The 20,586-nt window shown below is 46.3% G+C and overlaps 2 protein-coding genes across 2 annotated transcripts; both read right to left on the bottom strand.

The window, feature by feature from the left end:
- Positions 1-11,137: 11,137 nt before the first annotated feature.
- On the bottom strand, positions 11,138-13,359 carry CCL16 (C-C motif chemokine ligand 16). The gene is made up of 3 exons (XM_090291158.1): positions 13,168-13,359; positions 11,862-11,982; positions 11,138-11,458 (listed from the first exon to the last, which is right to left on the bottom strand). The coding sequence occupies exons 1-3, from the start codon at positions 13,235-13,237 to the stop codon at positions 11,314-11,316; spliced, it is 336 nt and encodes a 111-aa protein (XP_090147284.1). The 5' UTR covers positions 13,238-13,359; the 3' UTR covers positions 11,138-11,313.
- Positions 13,360-15,310: 1,951 nt separating this feature from the next.
- LOC149998036 (C-C motif chemokine 14-like) lies at positions 15,311-17,967 on the bottom strand. Its single transcript, XM_090291159.1, has 3 exons — positions 17,784-17,967; positions 15,983-16,097; positions 15,311-15,550 (listed from the first exon to the last, which is right to left on the bottom strand). Exons 1-3 carry the CDS (start codon positions 17,866-17,868, stop codon positions 15,469-15,471), a joined length of 282 nt encoding a protein of 93 aa, XP_090147285.1. The 5' UTR covers positions 17,869-17,967; the 3' UTR covers positions 15,311-15,468.
- Positions 17,968-20,586: the final 2,619 nt, after the last annotated feature.

Genomic DNA, 20,586 nt, shown 5'->3' with positions numbered 1-20,586 from the left:
CAGAAACTGGATCAATGACAATTCTGTGGACAGACTTCCTGTGATTTAATGAAATTCACTGGGGAGAAGGAGCTGGCTGCATTTTAATTTATTATCATGTGTATAAACTACAGCAGCTCCAGATAGGGGAGCTGGCTGAGTTTCAACTCTGGTTGTATCTAAACTGAAGATCTCTTTGCCAGATAACAGACAATGTGCTATTGATGCAACTGGAGTTTAAATTATATGTGCGATGATGGAAGTTATTACATTTCTCGACACTTGAATGATCTGCAGATGTAATTTGGAGATGACAGCATGAAAGTTTTGGTTACATGCTTTCATTATAGACATAGCCCTCATGGAGTTTGAAAGTCACAGCCAAATACAAGGTTTGGTATGAGGTGCAATGAGAGTCGCCCCCACTCAGCTACACTTGCTGTTTTGTACCTGCAGGCTCAGTTGCTCCTTGGTGAGCCAATCGAGGCTGCCTCGGAGGATACACAGGGACTGGGAGTCCTTTTTAAAGTTGGACCCTGGATTTAATGCCCTACCACTGGTTCCTGGGCCCCAAGTCATACAGCTCACTCCCCGAACCACATTTAGCATACGAACGGTACTCAATAAATAGCAATGATTACCACTCTCCGTGTTCTCCTTTTCCTTGCCATGGGTTCCAGTTAGAAGGACATGGTTTCTACTTTGACCTTGGTTTTGAGTTCCTGTCACTCGTTCTCCAGTGTCCTGGGAGGACCGAGACTCTGTCTTGTCCTGAATTCCATGCCTGAGTCTTTCCCTGGTGTCTGCGCATCCACCTACCAAAGGTGTATAGCATTTTGCAGGATGGGCTTCTGGTGTCTCATGTCAGTTACAAGATCCTAGTTTCCAAAACTTCCTTAAAGACCAAGAACTGGCCTTGCTCTTGACACTGCTTTTCCGGACCTTGGAACCCCGACTCTGAGTGATCCTCCAGGCAGATATGCCTGGTATTGCCGATCTATCTGGCTTTGCGTATCTCCTGCCGAAACACTCTGTGGGGCTGTGCTCAGCTTGGCCCCTGGTTTGCTGTTCTCCTGAACAAAGACTCAGACTTGTCAATCTCTAGGCAGCGCCCTTTGACAGCCCAACAGCACCCTCCCTTTGGCCCCTTAGGCCTGGTCTCAGTGCCTGTCTCACCTTGCAGGGCAGGGGACAGTAGGTAGGATGCAATGAGGAGGACTAGTTCTGTGACCTTCTGCATACCTTCCTGCCTGAGAGTTGGCTGAAAATCATCAGCCCTCTACTCATCTGTAATTCTCATCATCCTCCCTCCTGTCCTCCTTCTTTATGGTGAAGTCATTGAAGACTCCCGATGGTAACAATAACAGTAACTCAAATAATTGTTAGTGAAAACAATGATCAAAATTTATTGAGCTTTAATTTACTAGGTGGCAGGAACTATGCTAAATGCTTTAAATGAATTATCTCAACAGCTGTATGGTGGGGGTACAAGTACTAGTTCCATTTTATAGGCAAGGTCGCTGGGGCATAGTAAGGGTAATCAGATTGCCTGAGGTTACAGAAAGATGGAGTTACGATCATATACTGTGTGCCAGGTATACTTGATCTTATTTAAGCCCCATATCAACTGTCCTGAGATAGATATTGTTATTGTTATTATTCTTCCTATTCTACAGATGTGATAGCTTAAAAACGTGTCTGTAAGTTCTTTGACATTTCTTCCATCAAGAGGTGGTGAATCTTTCCTCTGCCTTTGGACCTGGGCAGATCTTTATGGCTGTCTCAACAGATGGATGCGAAGTGAATAGAGGTTAGATTAGAAAAGGTTATGCAGCTTCTTGCTATTCTTTTCAAGATACTTTCTCTGGGAGCCTTTGAAATGTAGTTACCTGAGGCTGCCATGCTGGAGAAGCTGTGTTGGGGGTGAATCTGATTGCAACCACACGAGATACCAGAATCTCCCTGCCAAGCCTTTCTTGATTTTCTGTGTTTCTTTGATACAAATTTCATCTTGCTGAGAGAGAGTCCCATTCCTGTATCTTTGATTCCAACACAGAAGAATGATTGATCAGGCATACCTACTTCACTTGGGGTGACAAGTTTTCTTTCAGCACTTTAAAGGTGTTGTTTCACTGTGGCCTTCATGGTGTCTGATACAAAGTTGTCAGTCATTTAATTTTTTTTCCTGTATGTAGTGTATCATTTTTGTCTCCTGTTTTCAAGATTTTATCTTTTCTTTCCTGAAGTCTGATTTTGATATGTCTAAGCATGAATTTCTCTGAATTTACCCCGTGTGGGATTTGCTGACCTTGAAATTTAAACATATGCCTTTCACCAAACATACAAAGTTTTCTGTCATTATTTCTTTAAATACTTTTTTCCACCTCATTCTTTCTCCTTTTAATCTGTATTCCAAGTATCTATGTTAGAGCTTTTGGAATTGTTCCACAGAACCCAGAGGCTCTATTCATTCTCTTCTAATTTTTGTCCTTTCCTTATTCAGGTTGTATAAGTTTTATCAAAATATCTTCAGCTTCACTGCTCTTTCCTCTGTCATCTCCATTCTGTTATTAAATTCATCTAATGAATCTTAAAATTTCATTTATATTTTAATGCTATTTTTAAAGAGATATTTTAGCTCTAACATTTCTGTTTGTTTTTTAAATATTTTTTATTTCTCTGTTGAGGTCTCTTATCTTTGCATTCATTATGAATATATGTTCCTTCATCTCACTAAATTTAGTTCTAATAGCTGCTTTAAAATCCTCATCTGATAATTCCATGATCTAATTCATTTTAGAGTTGCCATCTATTGATTGTTTCTTCTCTTGAGACTGGGTCACACTGTTCTGGCTTTTCATATGTTGAATGATTTTGGATTGTATCTTGGACATTGTGAATATTCTCTTATGGAGACTCTGGATTTGATTATAATGCTATAAAGAGTGTTACTGTTTTTCATTTCGCAGGTAAATACATTTAGTTAGATTGAAGCCACAAACTTTCATGCCTGCAGTAGATGGTGACTCAGATCTTAGTTCAGTTCTTTACGTTTTAGCTGCAAGTTGCTTTCTGCTTTCCCCAAGTATGTATGGTTCAGGGGTCAGGGCTAGGAAATTGGGCTAAGTTTATGTAAAGAATTTGGTACTCCCTTTTGCTGATATTTTTTCATTCTGGAGTTCTCTCCCACTCTCTGGTAGCCTCTATTTCCTCAGACTCCTTCCCCTGATTCATCTGGCCAGAAAGACCACAAATTTTCTTATCAGCATTTTAGCCAACCCTGCGGCACCCTCCACAGCAACTACAGTTGACCTCAGACCAAGGGTACACAAATTAGTAACTCTCTCCCTCCCTGTTGCTTGCTCCAATTTCCAGTACCCCTCCAAAACCTGCCTGCTTTTGTATAGTCTCTCATGCTCTCAATTATTTTAAATTTTATAATATGGTTCCTTTCCCATCAGTTTCTTTTCCTCTTTTATAATCGGCAATGTGAGAACTGAAGACTGTCATCTGGCCTCTACCAGGGAGAACCTGCTGGGTTCAAGCGTTCTACCTCTGGGAGGGGAGCCCATAAGTGCTGAATCTCTGCTTGTGAGCCAAGCACCATCCTGGGTACTTCACATCTGTTCACTGGTGTGAGTCTCCTAATAACCTGCAATTGTGAGTTTCTTGGTCCCCATTTTGTAGCAAAGAAAACTGAAGTTGAGAGAGGTTGAATCTTTTGTACATCAACACACAAACATGCTCTCAATTCTCATATCTTTAAAAATCCTCCCTTGAACCCATACTGCTTCTGGCTCTTACCCTAAATTTTGCTTTTCTTCACAAAGAAGTTTTTAGAAGAGTTGTCTGTGTAGAGTCTTAGTCCCCACTCCCATGGCTCTTATTATCTCTCCTAACCTTTTGGTTGAGTTTCTATCACTATTTCCCACTGAGACTTCTCCTTGAAGTCCCTGATGACCTCATGGGTCAAATTCAATGGCCACTTCTCTATTCTTTCTTTATCTCTTGGCAATACACATAATTTTTGACTGCTTCCTCTTTCTTGAATTATTTTCTTCTCTTGGCTCACAGACTACCACACTCTCCTAGTTTTCTTGCTGTCTCACTGGCCACTCCTCCATTCCATTTATGTGTTACTCCTGTTGTGTCTCTAAATATTTGAATGCCCCTGAGCCCCTTAGTCATTACTCATTATACACTCTCCCCCGCTGACCCTGTCTGGTCCTATGGCTTTTTGCCTACAGTTGGCCTTTTCTCTGCATTCCACACTCACAGAGCCAACTCCCTACTCATTATGGCCACCTGGATACCTAACCAGCATTTCAAAATTAATGTGGGTCAAACAGAATTCCTGATTCCACCCTCTAACTGTTTTTCCCCCATACTTTACTATTTCTGTAAGTTGCACCAACATCTACTCAAGCCCAGATTTTTCTCAGAATAGGCATACTTCTTTATATTGCACTTCACTTTATTGTGCTTTGCAGATATCATATTGTTTACAAGTTGAAGTGTGACAACTCTGCAGTGAGCAAGTCTGTCAGCACCATTTTTCCAACAGCATTTGCTCACTTTGTGCCTCTGTGTCACATTTTGCTATTGCAATATTTCAAAGCTTTTCATCATTTGTTATGGTGATCTGTGGTCAGTGATCCTTGATGTCCCTACTGTAATAGTTTTGGAGGCACCATGAACTGCATCCATATAAGACAGTGAACTTAATTGATAAATGTTGTGTGTGTTCTGACTTCTCCACTAACTAGTCATTCCCCCATCTCTCTCCCTCTCCTAGCACCTCCCTATTCCCTGAGACACAACAATATTGAAATTAGGCCAATTGATAATGTTACAAAGGCCTCTACATGTTCAAGTGAAAGGGAGAGTTGCATATTTCTCATTATAAATCATAAGCTAGAAATGGTTAAGCTTAGTGAAGAAGACATGCCGGAAGCCAAGAGAGGTCAAAAATTAGCCTCGTATACCAAATAGCCAAGTTGTGGATATAAAGGAAAAGTTCTTGAAGGAAATCAAAAGTGCTACTCTAGTGAACACATGAATGATTAGAAAGCAAAACTGCCTTATTTCTGAGCTGAAGAAAGTTTTGAAGGTCTGGATCAAAGGTCAAACCAGATACTACATTCCCTCAAAGTCCTAAGTCTCTTCAATTCGATGAAGGCCAAGAGAGGTGAGGAGGCTGCAAAAGGAAAGTTTGAAGCTAGAAGAGTTGGTTCATGAGGTTTAAGGAAAGAAGCCATCTCTGTAACATAAACGTGTAAAATGAAGCAACGAGTACTGACATAGATGCTGCAGCAAGCTGTGCAGAAGATCTAGGTAAGATAATTAAAGAAGGTGGCTACACTAAACAATATTTTCAGGAGATGGAACAGCTTTATACTGGACTTTATATAGGACTTTCATAGCTAGAGAGGAGAAGCCAATGCCTGGCTTCAAAGCTCTAAAGGACAGGCTGACTCTTTTGTTAGGGGCTATTGCGGCTGGTGACTTTAGGTTGAAGCCAGTGCTCATTTACCATTCTGAAAATCCGAGGGCCCTTAAGAGTTATGCTAAATCTACTCTGCCTGTGCTCTGTAAATGAAACAACAAAGCCTGGATGACAGCATATCTGTTTACAACATGGATTACTGAGTATTTTAAGCTCACTGTTGAGACCTGCTGTTCAGAAAAAAAAAAAAGGATTTCTCTCAGTATATTACTGCTTATTGATAGTGCACCTGGGCACCCAAGCTCTGATGGAAATGTACAACATGATCAATGTTGTTTTCATGTGTTTTAACACAACTTCCACATTCTTCAGCCTGTAAATCAAGGAGTAATTTTGACTTTCAAACCTTATGATTTAAAAACTACATTTCAAAAGGATATATATTGCTGCCATAGTGATTCCTCTGATGGATCTGGGCCAAGTCGATTGAAAACTGAATGGTAAGGCTTAGCCATTCTAGATACTATTAGAACATTAGTGATTCACAGGAAGAAGTCAAAATGGGAACATTAACGGGAGTTTGGAAGAAGTTGATTCCCTCATGGATGACTTTGAGGGGTTCAAGTGTTCTGTGGAAGAAGTTAACATAGATGTGGTGGAAATAGCAAGAAAACTAAAAGTGGAGCCTGAAGATGTGACTGAGTTGCTATAATCTCATGGTGAGCAAAGTGGTTTCATGACATGGAATTTATTCCTGGTGAAGATGCTGGGAAGATGGTTGAACTGGAAATAAAGGGCTTAGATTATTACATAAATTTTGTTGGTAAAGCGGTGGCAGGGGTTGAGAGGAATGATTTAACTTTGAAAGGAGTTCTGTGGCTAAAATGCTGTCAAACAATGTTGCATGATACCCGGAAAACTTTTGTGCAAGGAAGTCAATTGATACAGCAAACTCTTTTGTTGTCTTATTTCAGAAATTGCCACAGTGCCCCCAGCTTTCAGCAGCCAGCTTCCCGATCAGTCAGCAGCCCTCAACACTGAGTCCAGACCTTCCACCAGCAAAAAGATTACAATTTGCTGAAGGCTCAGATGATGGAATTTATAATTCAGATATGTATATATTTTAGACATAATGCTATTGTACACTTAATGGACTATAGTATAGTGTATGCATAACTTTTATGTGCACTCTGAAACCAAAGAATTCACATGATTCACTTTATTGTGATATTTTATTGCATTGGTCTGAAGCCAAATGCACAACACCTCTATGGTATGCCTGTATGTCTTTTCAGTTCTCTCCCCCATACAGTTTCCTAATATGCTCAATCTCTTCTACCACTTCTTCCCTGGTCCAAGCCATTGTCATTCGTAGCTTGGATTGCTGCAGGGGTCTCCCTTGCTCCTCAGTGATCCATGTCTGCACAGTAGACATGGAAATCAGATGATCTCACTTGGCTGCTTAAAAAAAGTCCTCAGTGGCCCTGGCCTGGTGGTTCAGTTGGTTGGAGCGTCATCTGTACACCAAAAGGCTGCAGGTTTGATTTCCATTCAGGGCACATACCTATGTTGTGGGTTCGATCCCCAGTCAGGGCGTGTCTGGGAGGCAACCAATCAATGTTTCTCTCTCACATCAATGTACCCCTCTCTGTCCCTTTCTCTCTCTCTCAAATCAATAAACATATCCTCGGGTGAGGATTAAAAATAATGTCCTCACTGGCCTTCCACTTCTCTTGAGATAAATCACACGCTCCTCACTGGCGTACAGAGTGCTTGCTCTTGACCAGCTCCTGCCTTTCTCACGGCTCACGTTCCTCTCCTGGGTACCAAGCTGGTTCCCGCCGGGGCTTTTGCACGGGTTGTACCACTGCCTAGGAAGTTTTATCCCCTTGGTCCTCACGTGGCTGGTTCGGTCATTACCTCTCAGGGTGCATGTCACCTCCTCGGTAAGGCCTTTCCTCACCACCCTGTCTGAAGCAGCCACCCAGTCATGTCCATGGATCTTGACTTGAGAGCGGCTTGAGAGTCTTTTCGGTTCCCCAGCCAACAGTCTTGGGGAGTCCAAAGCTTCCACAAGATGTCTGTGAACCCCCAAAGGCTGAACCTCACATTTCTCGCTCTCAGATTCCTTGGTCTGGGGGTGCCGGCCCTGGCTCACAGCTCTGGTAACTTGATGGGGAGTTAGCTCCCATGCCACTGTCCCCCAAGGCACTCACATTAAGCATTCCAGGAGCTAAGTAATTGGTGGAACTTTTGAGGACTCCAGGGAGGAGGGGGTCCCACTGTCCATTTGCTGGTGTCCAGCCCCTTCTCTGACTCCTCTCTCTCCCTCCTCTGGCGCCGAAAGGCAGAACAGTTCCTCCTGTTCGTTCACTCAGAGCAACCTTACCACTTAGCCTGTCTGTGACCATGTCCTGGGGGGTGGTTTCCTGTCTAATTGGGGTGACTGACACATTTTCTTAACAAAAGTTGTTTCCTCCACGAGATGCATTCTTTTTCTAGCTGCTAAGAGAATAACATGTTATTCTCACAATAAGAGGCAGAGTTGGGATTTGAACCTGGATTTGTCTGTTTGGGTTTGGAGCCAATGCTTTTAAACCATTACATCAGCCATGTCCCCCCAAATATCAGTGCAGGCTGCTGACGGCTCTCAATGGTTGCTCACACAGACATGCATGCACACGTGTGCTTTCTGGCAGGGGAAATGCATGGTCATCTGGCCCATCCCGCTGGTTCCCCCATGGTGCTGTGTGTGGCCTTCACCCAGCCTGAGTGACTCCTTTCTCTGACAAAGGAGTGGAAAAGCCCACTATTTTAGCCCTTGTTTTCTACCCCTTCCCAGTTGATGACCTGTGTTCCACAGACTGATAATCATGTAAGCTGTTTGGGTTTTATGTGGGCGAGGTCTTCTTCGCTTTAGAATGATCAGGACTGAGAGACCCCTATGTATCAGAAGGAGGAGGCTCTCTCTCTCTCTCTCTCTCTCTCTCTGTCTGTGTGTGTGTGTGTGTGTGTGTGTGTTTAAAGCCAGGGATCTGTCTGCTTTAAAAGGACAGGCATAGCTCTCTTTGAAAACAGTTGAATGCACTTGAGAAAAGTACTTCTGGTTTGGAACCATTGGGATTTTCTGGCAAACTTTATAATGTTCTGGAATAGGAATATGTCTTTGTATGTAGACTTTCAATTAGTTTTTCAGACTGACATATTAACCCTGAACTCCTCTGATGGACAAAACAAACAAACAAACAAAATAAACAACAACAAAAAGAAATTATGGCATTTTGTTCTATGTCCTTTAGGTCTTTAAACTCTAGTTGCCTGGTTTTGAAATCCCGCTGCCTTGGGTGTGCACACTGAACTTGTTCTGGCTCCCACATCAGCCCAAGCCCTATCTCCCCTCCATGTTCACTCTGATCTCTGCAAGCAGAGGGTGGGGGAAAGTTCCTGGGTCAAGGGACAGAAGCTCACAGCCCAGGAGGGACTCAAGCATGGAGCCCGACTCCCCTGTGGCGGGATAAGGGCAGGAAAAGCATTGGTCAGGGCCTTGGGCCCTCACCTGCCTGAGCCCCTGCCTGGACAGCGTGGGGACTGATGTTACTGTGCAAGTTGAAGTGCTTTTGGCGCAGTAACAGAAACCAAAACTTGCTAACTCTGGCTAATGTAAACAAAAAGGGGGGATACCACGATTTCATGGATGGGTGCATGCATAAACAAAATGTGGGACACACATGCAATGGAATGTTATTCAACTTTAAAAAGGAAGGAAATTCTGACTCATAACACGGATGAACCTTAAAGACATCAACTAAATGAAATAAGCCAGTCACAAAAGGATAAATACTGTCTGAGTCCTCTCATATGAGGTGACTGGAGTAGTCAAGGTCAGAGAGACAGGAAGTAGAACGGTGGTTAGGAGGGGCTGGGGGAGGGAGGAATGGGATGTGATTGTTTACTGGATGCAGAGCTTCTGTTTTGAGTGATGAAAAAGCCCTGGGGATGGATGGTGGTGATGGCTGCACAACAGTGTGAATGTACTTAATGCTGCTGAATCGTACACTTAAAATTTTACACTTAAAAGTGGAATGCATATTTTATCAGACAGAAACCGGAATTGACCTAAACCAACAAAAAGTTATTCCAGGGGTGTTAAATGCCACCATGGCCCTTAAGGAATTGAAGAAAAACAAACAAACAAACAAACAAACAAAAACAAAAAACAATGGGCATCTCATAGAACTGAAAGACTAGCTAAACCTCCAAGCTTTGAGTGGGGACAGGAAACGCAGGGCGAGTTCATAGATTCTTCTCTTGTGGTGCTGCTCCGGCAGCAGCCCTATGTGTTTCTCTGGTCCAAACTTCACCTCTCTGAGGGAGAGTCTGCTTGGCGGGCTGTGACCAGGTGGAGTGGGTGACAGGCTCGTGTGACCACTAGGAGAAGTTACGGGTCAGTTTACCAGAATCCAAGTCATTGAGTAGCCAGTTTTTAGAATGATTACTTTCCCTAATTCACTTGTTTCTTTTAATTATATATCTTCAATTGCCTGATTTTTGTTTTGTCTTCACAACGGCATTTTGGGGGGAATGTTGACTTTTGTCTGAGTTAGCGTCCTGCTATTGAGCTGGAGGAAGAATGTCAGCAAGAAGGGGAGATTGGGTATGCATGTCTCCAGCCCTGAACCTTGATGGAGTTCTCAGGTGTGAATGCTGAGAAGCTTCTGAAAAACTGAGATTTCCTTCCACCCTAAGCAGGAAGGAGGCAGGGAGTTAGGGATCAAGTTGGCAATAAAGGAAATTTTCTTAATTGAATGGTTGCGTTTTGGACCAAGATTTTTACCCCCAACATAGTCTAATGCCCTTACCCTGCCCTGAGAAGCTTACTGTGGGAGCTAGAGATCCTCTCTTCTTTTGTTTCTGCACTCTCTGTACCCATGTGACCTGGGGGAGACCAAATCTTGGGGGGATCTAGCAAAGCCTCAGCAAAAGGGACAAAGACCATTACCTGGCCAGCTAAGAAAAAATTGGGTGTTTTTTTTCTTTTTCTTTTCTTTCCCCAACACCATTTATTCCCCCTCTACCCTCTTCCACCTCCACCCCCCCCTGACACCCCCCCCTTTTTTTTTTCTGAGAGTTTCTTTTTTAAGATTTTATTTTAATTTATTTTTAGAGAGAGGGAAAGGGAGGGAGAACGAGGGGGAGAGAAACATCTATGTGCGAGAGAAACATTGATAGGTTGCCTCTCACACGCACCCAACTGGGGACCTGGCCCACAACCCAGGCATGTGCCCTGACTGGGAATTGAACCAAAGATACCTTTCAGTTCACAGGCTGGCGTTCAGTCCATTGAGACACACCACCAGCCAGGGCCTGCGAGTTTTTATGAGTGTTTATTTGAGCCCACTGGTGACATATGCAGGGGAGCAAGCTCTCAAATGTTCCCAGAAGTTATGTTTTAAAATAAAAAAATAATAAAAGAAAGAAAAGAGATCTAGAAACAGGATAAGGATGGACAGGAAACATTGAGAGTTCTGTGGGGCTCTTAATGAGTCAGAGGCCAGAGCTGGTCTGGCTGGTTGGAAGCTGAATGTCATTTTTAGAATGGCTGTGAGCCAAGGACGGAGCAAGGACAAGGATGTGGAAGGTGTTTTTTCTGCGTAATAAGAATGTATGTCTGCTCACCTCCCTTAGCTTTGGCATTTCCTCCAGAGACTGAGAAAATATTTAAAACTTTTATTTTTTGGATCACTGGCTAATTTCTCTGATTATGACTCTGTCATTCAGACCACAAGGCTGCCCTTATTTTTCATAGGCTGCCCTTATTTTTCATAGGGTCGGTCACACCTTTCTTTCCTGGACCTGGGCCCCCATGGAGGCCTGATTGTCACGAGGAGTTAAAGAGCCAGGTTAGGCCTTTCTACGATCAAATGGGCCATGTTCCTGGGTGGTAGCAAAGGCAGGCGGGGATCCGTGATGTACTCTTGGACCCATTTGTTGTTGGGATCGGTGCAGACCTCTCGGTTCTTTTTGGTGACGAAGCTGTGGAGGCCAAGTTAGATGGTCATGGGCCATGGAGTAGAGCGGGGGTCCAGTCCACACTCCCCCACTTCTAGCTCACATGGAGCTTACCTAGGCCTCCCCCATCTTGGTCCCATCAGAGGGTCCCCCTCTCTGGCCTCTAGACCCCATCAACCCTTTTTTCAACCCTTTCCCCACTCAGCCTAGACCCTCAGGCTTGGGATTCATTATGAGCACCACTTACTGGGTCACACAGCAGTAAGTAGCAAAATCAATAATTAAACCCAGGCCTGTCCTGTGAGATCCAAAGCCCTTAACCACTGCTCTCCTCCTTCTAGCATGGACACTTCTTGGTTCTGTGCATTCATTCCAGTCCCTGGTCTGCCTTCCTCCTCCACAGAAACACCTGTAGGGAAGTGCTTACATGATTGCTGGCAGGTAGCAGTTGAGGGCCTTTCTGTATCCCACCACCAGTTTCTTCGGTAATACTTTCTCCTGATACTTCAGGCAGCAGGTGTGTGGCAGGTTCACCGACTCCAGAATTTCTGAGAGAATCACATTGAAAGCTGAGTCAAGGAGGCAGAGAGGGAGCCTAAGACCTCCATCTCCCATCCACTGCATTTCACTCCTTTGATGGCAAAGCCATCTGCTAGCAGGGATGGATCACAGCTGGTGGCAGAGCTTGGAACATCTCAAGAGCTCCAGTTGGTTGATCTATGTTTTGGGTGGACCGTTTTCTCTTTCTTGATGCCTGAACCCATTGCATGGGTCTGCTTAACCTTCCCAAAGGGCATAGTTGTCCCCTCCCACCCACCATATGCACCTCTGCACAGTGACATTTACGTCCTTGGTTCTCAAAGCAAAGTTTATAAAGACCGGGGCATCCCGAGAGTGTGCATGACCCTTGCTCCCCAAATATTTATACAGGCAGAGTCAGGCTCAGCAGCCAGCCAAGGGTAGCCTCAGGGAGAAAAGAGGGGCTGGGGCAGTGGTAGGCAGGTATGTGGAAAACTGAGTGACTCGGTCCCTTCCCTGTCACCACGTCCTCCTAAGTGATGGTAGAGGCAGAGGTAGGGAGTGGGCCAAGCCAACCTTGTTCTTCATGGCTCCCAGAGCATCCTATAGCTCTAAAACCTGTCACCCCTTTCCTCTTCCCAACAGCCTTTATATCGAGGCTGGGGGTGGAGATGGGGGTCAAGAAATCCCAAACAGCACACTTGGGCATCCCACTGGGACTCCTTTTGGCTGCCATGAAAGTCCCAGCAGTCTGTGCCAGACACTGCCAGGAAGGGGTGTCTAGGTTCAGACTCCACACTCCTGAGCTTAGCCCCAAACATTGCTTCAGCCTGCCCTCACCCCCAGCACCTTTAGTTCTGCTCTCCCAGGGACCAGGCTGTTCTCGTCCACCTGCCTTGCCTGCCTCTTCATCGCATACGTTTATTGCTGTCTCTTCTCTTACTTCCTTGGTTCCTCTTCCTAAAGACTCAGTCCTTGGGAATTCTGATGTAACCTTGACCCAGCTTCCTGGAACTGACCGTCCCTAGAAGGATCTGGAGTACAGCCTAGCTCTACTTACAAAGGGGAGAATTGAAAGAGCGGCTAAGCATGCAGGAGGGAGAGAGGTTCCCAGGGATGATGATAGAGATCCGAAAGCTCTCTTGGCATCGCCTTGCTGCCAGCTGTCCTGTTCCCCTTTCTCACTGATGCCTCACAGGGACAGGCATACTCACTTGTCTGGCTGTGAGCAGAAGAAATGGTGAGTGTGAGGACGAATATGAGGGCAGCCATGGAGACCTTCATCCTCTCTGAGGGGCAGTTCAACCTCAGAGGAGGGATGAGCGAAGATGTCCTTCTTGCTGCTGGTTGTTCCTTCTCTGACCTCTTAGCTCTCTGGACTCTGACCACCTCAGAGCAAGTGTAGGAGGAGAAAAATATGGGCCTCCCTCGGTGTTTGCTGACAGGGAGGGTGGCAGGAGGCGGGGCCTGGTGCAAAGTTGAATTCAGTAAGATTTGAATTCATGTGTAGGGAAGAACAGAGAAAGGGAATATGTGGTGAACGTGTGCTGTGTATCAGCCACCTTGCATATCCTATTTTACTTCTCCTCACAGTTGTGAAGTAGAGATTATTATTCCTGTTTTACAGATGAGGCCATTGAGGCTTGGAGGGGTTAAATAAATTGCCTGATGTCACATGGGTAGGAGGCTGGTAGGCAATGTTGAAAACAAGGTCCATGTGATTTTACTTGCCAACATCTATATGTTAGGGAAGCTGGAGGGAGGGCTGAAGTGACCCTTGACCAGGGTGATTGGTTTTGGGGAGGATTAAAGAGAGCACAGACTGAGGCAAGGGTAGGGTTTCATGCTCTCAAAATGAGGTCCCCCATCCGCAGTCCAAGGACACACGATTGAATTTGCGTCTTTCATGGCACAGATTATTCTAATATTCCAAAAAGATAATGTGCCTGATCCTTGTGTTTTTGTTTTTGCTGAGGTGTTTGGCTCACTTGCGGATGTTCTCAATGATCTCTTTGGACCTTGGACTCTACACCAGGTTTAGGTCTCAGTTGGCTGATTTTTCCAGAGTGCCCTTCGCGTGGGTGTACCCAACCTGCCACCATGGCCAATCGTGGCCAGCAGAGGGCGCACTAACACCGTGAGCCTGGCAACCTGCGCCGAGTCCCAGAGTTCCAGCTTCTGCCCTTTGGCTTTGGCTGAGGCTGGACGTGCCCCTCAGATTCTTCTCTCTTCAGTCTGCCTCAGCACCCTGTCCCAGGTTGAAGGCAGCCTTCAGAGAAGAGATGGATTATATAGGGGATTTTGCTGTGGATGGATTGTGAGCTCCAGAGGCACGAGGGAGTGTTTCAGGAGATGAGAGGAAAGAGGCAGGGCAGACCAGGGAATACGGAAATCCTTCTAGGGCTTGCTGTTTGGCGTGACTGCTCATAAACAGGGGCAAACATATAATGCAATTGGACCTGGTGGGGTTCAAGGCAGTTAGTGTCCGTGAAGCTGTGGCCTGTTTGAGGGTAAGGAGGGTATGTATGCAGGGTACCCCCTGACCTCTGTTTAAGGAGGCAAGGAGATTGCAGGAAACCTGATTGTACCTTTGGTATGCAGGCCCCTCGTGTTCCTTGTTGGTGGAGGGCTGGAGGCCAGGGAAGAGTGGCCATAGTTCCTACCCTGGGCATGCTCTTTCCCCGAGTACATGGAGCTCCTCCTGGAACCCCGAAGATGGGCCTGAGAGCCTTGGGGACAGCTGGATGTTATTCTTGGAGCAGAAGCCCCTCTTTCTTCCTTCCATCCATCTATCTATCCATCTATCCATTTCCTGAGCACCTGGTATAGCAGAGGCTTCCTGCTAGGCCTTGTGAGGGACACGAAAATGAGTAAAACAATCTAGTACAACCTGCTGGTGTAAGTGGGTTGGAAGGGTTGCATGAAATATGTCCATGAATCATTCCTATCCCAGAAATCAGTGGACAAAGGCCTTGGGAGCAGCATAGAGAAAAGGACTACAGCGTTTGCTATGGAGATTTACCTGCAAAATCAGGTGATAATTCTTAGCTTTACACTTGTAAAGTTTAAATAAAATAATGCACATAGAAGGCACTGGAAAAATGGTATCTGTTATTATTGTGGTTACGTCATGCTGAGTGTCTTTATTGCTTTCTGCTCAGCTTCCCACTACCCCCTTTGCAGGCCTGACCACCCCCCCGCCCCCCCCCCCCCCCCGCTTTCTTTTTTTTTTTTTTTTTTGCACCAGACTCTGGCCAAGCTCCAGCAGAGCAAGGTTTGATGCTGAGGGCAGCAGCCTGGGCTGGGCTCCTCAGGGTCTCGGTGCTAATTGGTAAATTCAGTAGAAATGAGTGAAGGCAGGAGGGCATAACTTCTCTTTAATTCAAGGCAGGGCAGCTCCCAGGAGGTGGCTGGGCTGAGAATTGGGAGTGGGTGGGGTGGGGTTGCGGGGCTTGGCCTCTTCTCTTTAAGATTCCATGCTGTGCTCTTCCCCACTACTTCTGGGTCACTCAGATCTACTCCAGCTCCTTGATGTAGTCCTGGACCCAGTCATCACTGGGGTCGGCACAGATCGAATGGCCTTTCTTGGTGATGAAGCTGTGGGACAAGAAAGAGAAGGATTACAAACCAGGGGTGGAGCGGCTAGGAAGCAGAGCTCGCCCTCCCTTCCTCACAAACCCCTCACCTGACCGGGAGGCAGACAGGACCAGTTTTCTTTCTCAGACATACACCTCAGCCCCTCAGGGCCCCTAAACCCAGCTAGTCTCCCTGTCCCCACCCAGGAAGTACCTTTCTGCCTTCTCTTCCCCTTCCTTAATGCCTCCCTATCCACAGGGCCAGCGCCCGCCCAGCAAGCCCCAGACAGGCCAGAAAGCCCTCAGGTTGCCCCTCAGCTCCCTCTCCCCACTTCAACACACCTGAGAGGCACCTGGGGAGTCCCCATTCTGCATCCTCCCTGCCCCCACCCCCCACCCCGCCCCAGACCCTGCTGGCTCTCTCTTCCCAGTGTGGTGTGTGGCTGCCACCTACACAACCCCAGGCTTGGAGCACTGGCTGCTGGTCTCATAATAACGTGTGATCCGTTGGCGCAGGATGCTGTGGGTCGCGTAGGAGAAGCAGCACTCCGTGGGGTGGTAAGATCCTCCTGAGGAGAAAGCGTGGAGGGAGCTGAAATTGGGTCCCTCGTTCAAGGCTGTACTCCGATACTCCGAGGGGGAAGGAGGGAGGGAAGGAGGTGTGGCTGCTGAGGGACTCGGTCCTCTGTCTCCCTCTCCACATGACTGGCTGACCCAGCCTCTGGATCCTCTTTTCCTCCTCCTGCATCAGCAGCCACCCGGCTTCCTGTTCTCCAGCCTCCTAGGAACTGGCTGATGGCTTTCAGCTGCAGCTTGAAGAGCAGCAAAGCCCAGCTCGTCTCAGTGAGCCCAGGCCGGCCCCGTGGGGCCAACGGGCAGAGACACCCAGAGAGGAGGAGTATTGGGGAGAAATCCCACCAGGGACTGGGACATGTGCCCTTTGTAACACAGATCCAGCCCTTTGCAGTGCCCCTGTCCTGCAAAGGGGGAAGGACACCCAGGTTCTAACCCTACCTCACGTTTCCTGGCTTTGTGCCCGTCACCCCTTTGTTCCCCTCAGATTCCTCATGGATCCGTGAGGCTGTGGGACTGGATTGGTGGTTTTTACATGGAGCTTCCTGGGGCTCTGAGGACATCAGGGACTATCTTGGAGGTGCCGATACCTTTGAGAGTATAGGACCCCCTTCGACCCTTCTTTCTGCTTAACATTTTGGGTCTCTGTGTAAGATTTTGCTGGAAGAAAAGGTTTCATGGTCTAAAAGTTTTTTGTTGTTTTTTTTTTTAATCACTGGATTAGGTGATATTTCAGTTATTTTCTGATTCTGAAATTTCATGGCTCCTTCCTTACAGGAGTTACAAGGAGGTGATAGCAAAGCCACACCAAGCTTGAATTATGGACATAGCAGGAAGGGCATTTCAGACCAAGGGAGTTTCAAACAAGCACATGCTATGGTTTTGGGGCAGAGTGATTTGGGGTGCGCATGTTATGTGACCAAACCAGACAGAAATGTGAGTGTGCATCGTGATGGCCTCAGGGGTCACCAGGGGTGGCTGGATGCTGGGGTGGAAAGGGAAAGGCCTGGTCCTGTTACCCAGCACCTTTCCCGGCAGTGCCATTGCTCTCTGAGAATGGAATCAGGGGTCCCCTGTCCTGAGACCCACTTCCACTGCATTCCCTGAGCTGATGAACGACTTTTCAGAGAGGCCAATCAAGCTGTCCAGATTTCCACCAACTTTAAACTAGCTTTATTTCAACAACCTTCTGTGTTTCCCATCAGTTTCCGAAAAGAAAATGAGGTAAAGTGGAAGGGTGATGAACAGTTTGGTTGTCTGTAAAAGCAGCTCATGCTAAGAAATAAGCTGGGAAAAGGTGGCTTAGGGGGACCCCTCACCCCTGTCGCACTCCCCGAAGGCCATACCTAACCATTGCTGCACTCACAGGTGCAGGGCGGGCCCAGGAAGCAAATAAACAAAGTGGCCTTGAGAGGCTTCACGCACTGCTCCTCAGTCTCTCTGGGGATAATGCCCCCCTAGTGGGGTGTGCCACTTCTTCGAGGGAGTGGAGAAGCAGGCTGGCCTCACTCCATGGCCTCGGCAGAAAGGGGGACTGGTCCTGGGGAAGGTGGGGGTGAAGCCAGTTTGAGGAAACACCAGGTTTCCTAGTAGAGCCCCTGCCGCTCCTGTCCCCAGCCGCCTTCCCCTGCTTACTTCCCTGCAAGGACCAGGTAGGAAGGAAGACAAGGCACCACACTCACCTGAGGAGGATGTAGTCTTAGACTCCAGGGTGGCAGTGAGGAGGAGGAGGAGAAGGCAGGAGATGGCAGCCACAGAGACCTTCATCCTCCTGTGGACAGAGCCGCTTCGGGAGGAGAGCTGGCCTGGTAGGGGCTTCTGAGGCTCCTAGGCTGAGGAAATGTTGAGAAATGATCATTGAGACACGATATTTTTTTAAATAAGAGAACTAAGATTTCAAAGGGAAGTGGAAAACAGTGGATGCCTCAGCGCTTTCATATCCTGCACATTTGTTGAGGGTGGAGTGAAGGAAGCCCCAAGAGCCAAGATTCCAGGGGGGGAGTCGCTGTCCATCCCCAGTAGGAATGAGTTTTACCCTTTGACAGAAGCCCTCCATTAGGTGCAGACCACGAGCACAGCCTCTGGGGCGTGGGGGGCACTGGCTCAGGCAGCAAGAGATCTCACGGCTGCAATCTGCTCCGCCCTGTGCCCAGTTCCAGTTCCAGGTCTCGGGACAAGGCTGTATCAGGGCTGGAGATTCAGAGGGAATTTTGGGGTAACAGGATGAGGTCTGGAGCCCCCCCGTCAGCTCTAGGAAAGCCTCACTTGAACTCTTACGCAGAACCTTCAGCTCCCAGACTCGCCCTCACCCCCTCACCCTACCCTGGGTGGGGCATGGAGGTCATACTGTTTTTGGTCAAAACCTCTGGAACGTTCATCAGGTTGTGGGCAGGTCTGCTTATAAATCACCCATCATGAAATGGACAAATGCATTGAAATAGTCTTTAAAAAAATTGACTGAAGCCAAATGCAGCCTCTCACAACAACGCCGGCTAGAACACTGGTACAGATGGGTTCCTAGAACACTCATCTAGCTGGGGAAGCCTGTTTTACAAGGGGCCCACCTTCCAGTTTTTTTGGGTCCACCATGTATGTGCCCTGACCAGGGATCGAACCTGAAACATTTTGGTGTTCTGGATGTTGCTCCAACCAAATGAGCCACCCGGTCAGGACTCATTGCTCTTTCTTCACACTTGATTGATATTTTTTGTCATGTAAAGAATTCTGTGTTGAGAGTATTGAGAATATTTCAGGGGGAAACTTTAATTTGTAGTGATTTTTTTTTCCTCTTTTTAGACCATTTTAGTATTTATTATTTATCTTTGTTTCCTTACTTTTGGGGACAAAAAGACTTATACTTGGCCCCTGCTCTGGAATCAGTCATTTCTTAAATGGGCCTGGTTCCTGTTAGTGGAGAATGATTTTGAGAAACCAGGATCTGGGTGCTTATTGCTTTGGGAATAGCATTGCTTTTAGGTCTGAGCTCTCAGTGAACAGAACCAGGAAACATATTGAAATGTGTATGCGTAAGTGTGCATATAAATGTGTATCTACATATTTCTATTGTGTCTATTTCAAACCTTTATAGAAATTTCTGTATCATCTGTCTAGCTATATGGAAAACCAAGTCTACACCAAGCCACAGCGTTTATTTCAGTCTTCCCCCTCTCTCTGTTTCCCTGCCCAATTTAGCAGTGAGAACCCTGGTTCCCAGTAACCTCAGTATGTTTACCTCTTTGCTCCATCCCTTGTATGTCACAAACCTCCTGGCCACATAGGCAGTATCCTTAGTCCCAGCCCCACTGGCTTAAGCCATGTGGGTCGTGCCCTCTCGCCCAGCCCTGGTTGAGTCCTCAGATGAGGTCCCTGGGTACCCCCAGGAAAAAAGGGAATGAGCTATATTAGCTTTAAAATCTTTCTTATGTTTCTAAAAGTGAAATAGTAAAAACATGACATTTCCATTTACTCTTTTATGACTTGATGAGTTCTGTGTAGCTCTAGTTTTTTTTAAATACAACTTTTAAGCACATTTTTTCTAGCTATATTGCCCAACTTCCAAGATTTTTACTTTAAAAAATTCAAATTTGGTTGCCAGACTTAAGCATATTTACACTTCTCCCAGTTGTATATTTATTTTATAATTAAGCAACTTGGATAAGTAAATTTCATCATAAAAAAAAAAAATCAAATACCAGCACAAGTCAAGAACTGGCCTATTTTGTTGTTTGTCCTTAAAAGACAATGAAGGTTCATTTAAAAAATTTATTTGAATTTATGTTTTGGTTGCTGAAAAATATGTGCTTTTTCTAAAAGTGGCAAGAAATACTGAGGTTACAAAATCAGGAGTGAGAGTTCCTCTTCAAATTTCCACTTCACCATGTAGCATCAGCATTACCCGAGAACCTGTTAGAAACGCTGGTTCTGTGGCCCCACTCAGTCCTACTGAATCAGGTTTTCTAGGGCTGGGCTCTAGTGGTTGAGTTTAACCAGGTCTCCAGGTGACCCTTATGCGTGCTAAAGTGTCAAAGGCCCTGATCTATACAGGCACACCTTGTTTTATTGCACCTTACAGATGCTGTGCTTTTTAAAAATTGAAGACAGGACCCTCCACCAGCATTGCAGTGGCCTGGAACTGAACCTGCAATATCTCCGAGGTATGCCTGTAGTACAGCTTCCCAACCGGTGTGCTTCAATATACCGGTCTTCTTAGCCCTTGGACAGCCTGTATGGGGCCTGGGGAGGCCTGAGCCCCAGGCTGGTTGTCCCCAGCACAAACTTCATCATTATTTTATTTTTAAAAAAGATTTTTTAAAATTTATTTTTAGAGAACAGGGAAGGGAGGGAGAAAGAGCGGGAGAGAACACCAACGTGCAAGAGAAACATCAGTTACCGCTCACACACCCCCAACCAGAGGCCTGGCCCGTGACCCAGGCATGTGCCCTGACCAGGAATCGAACCAGTGACCTTTTGGTTTGCGGGATGACA

This window comes from Furipterus horrens, unplaced genomic scaffold (assembly GCF_987537825.1).
Source record: "Furipterus horrens unplaced genomic scaffold, mFurHor1.1.pri manual_scaffold_11, whole genome shotgun sequence".
In the NCBI taxonomy this organism is placed as follows: domain Eukaryota; kingdom Metazoa; phylum Chordata; class Mammalia; order Chiroptera; family Furipteridae; genus Furipterus; species Furipterus horrens.
The sequence above is the reverse complement of the archived record's forward strand: the minus strand, read 5'-3'. Positions and strand labels throughout refer to the sequence as shown.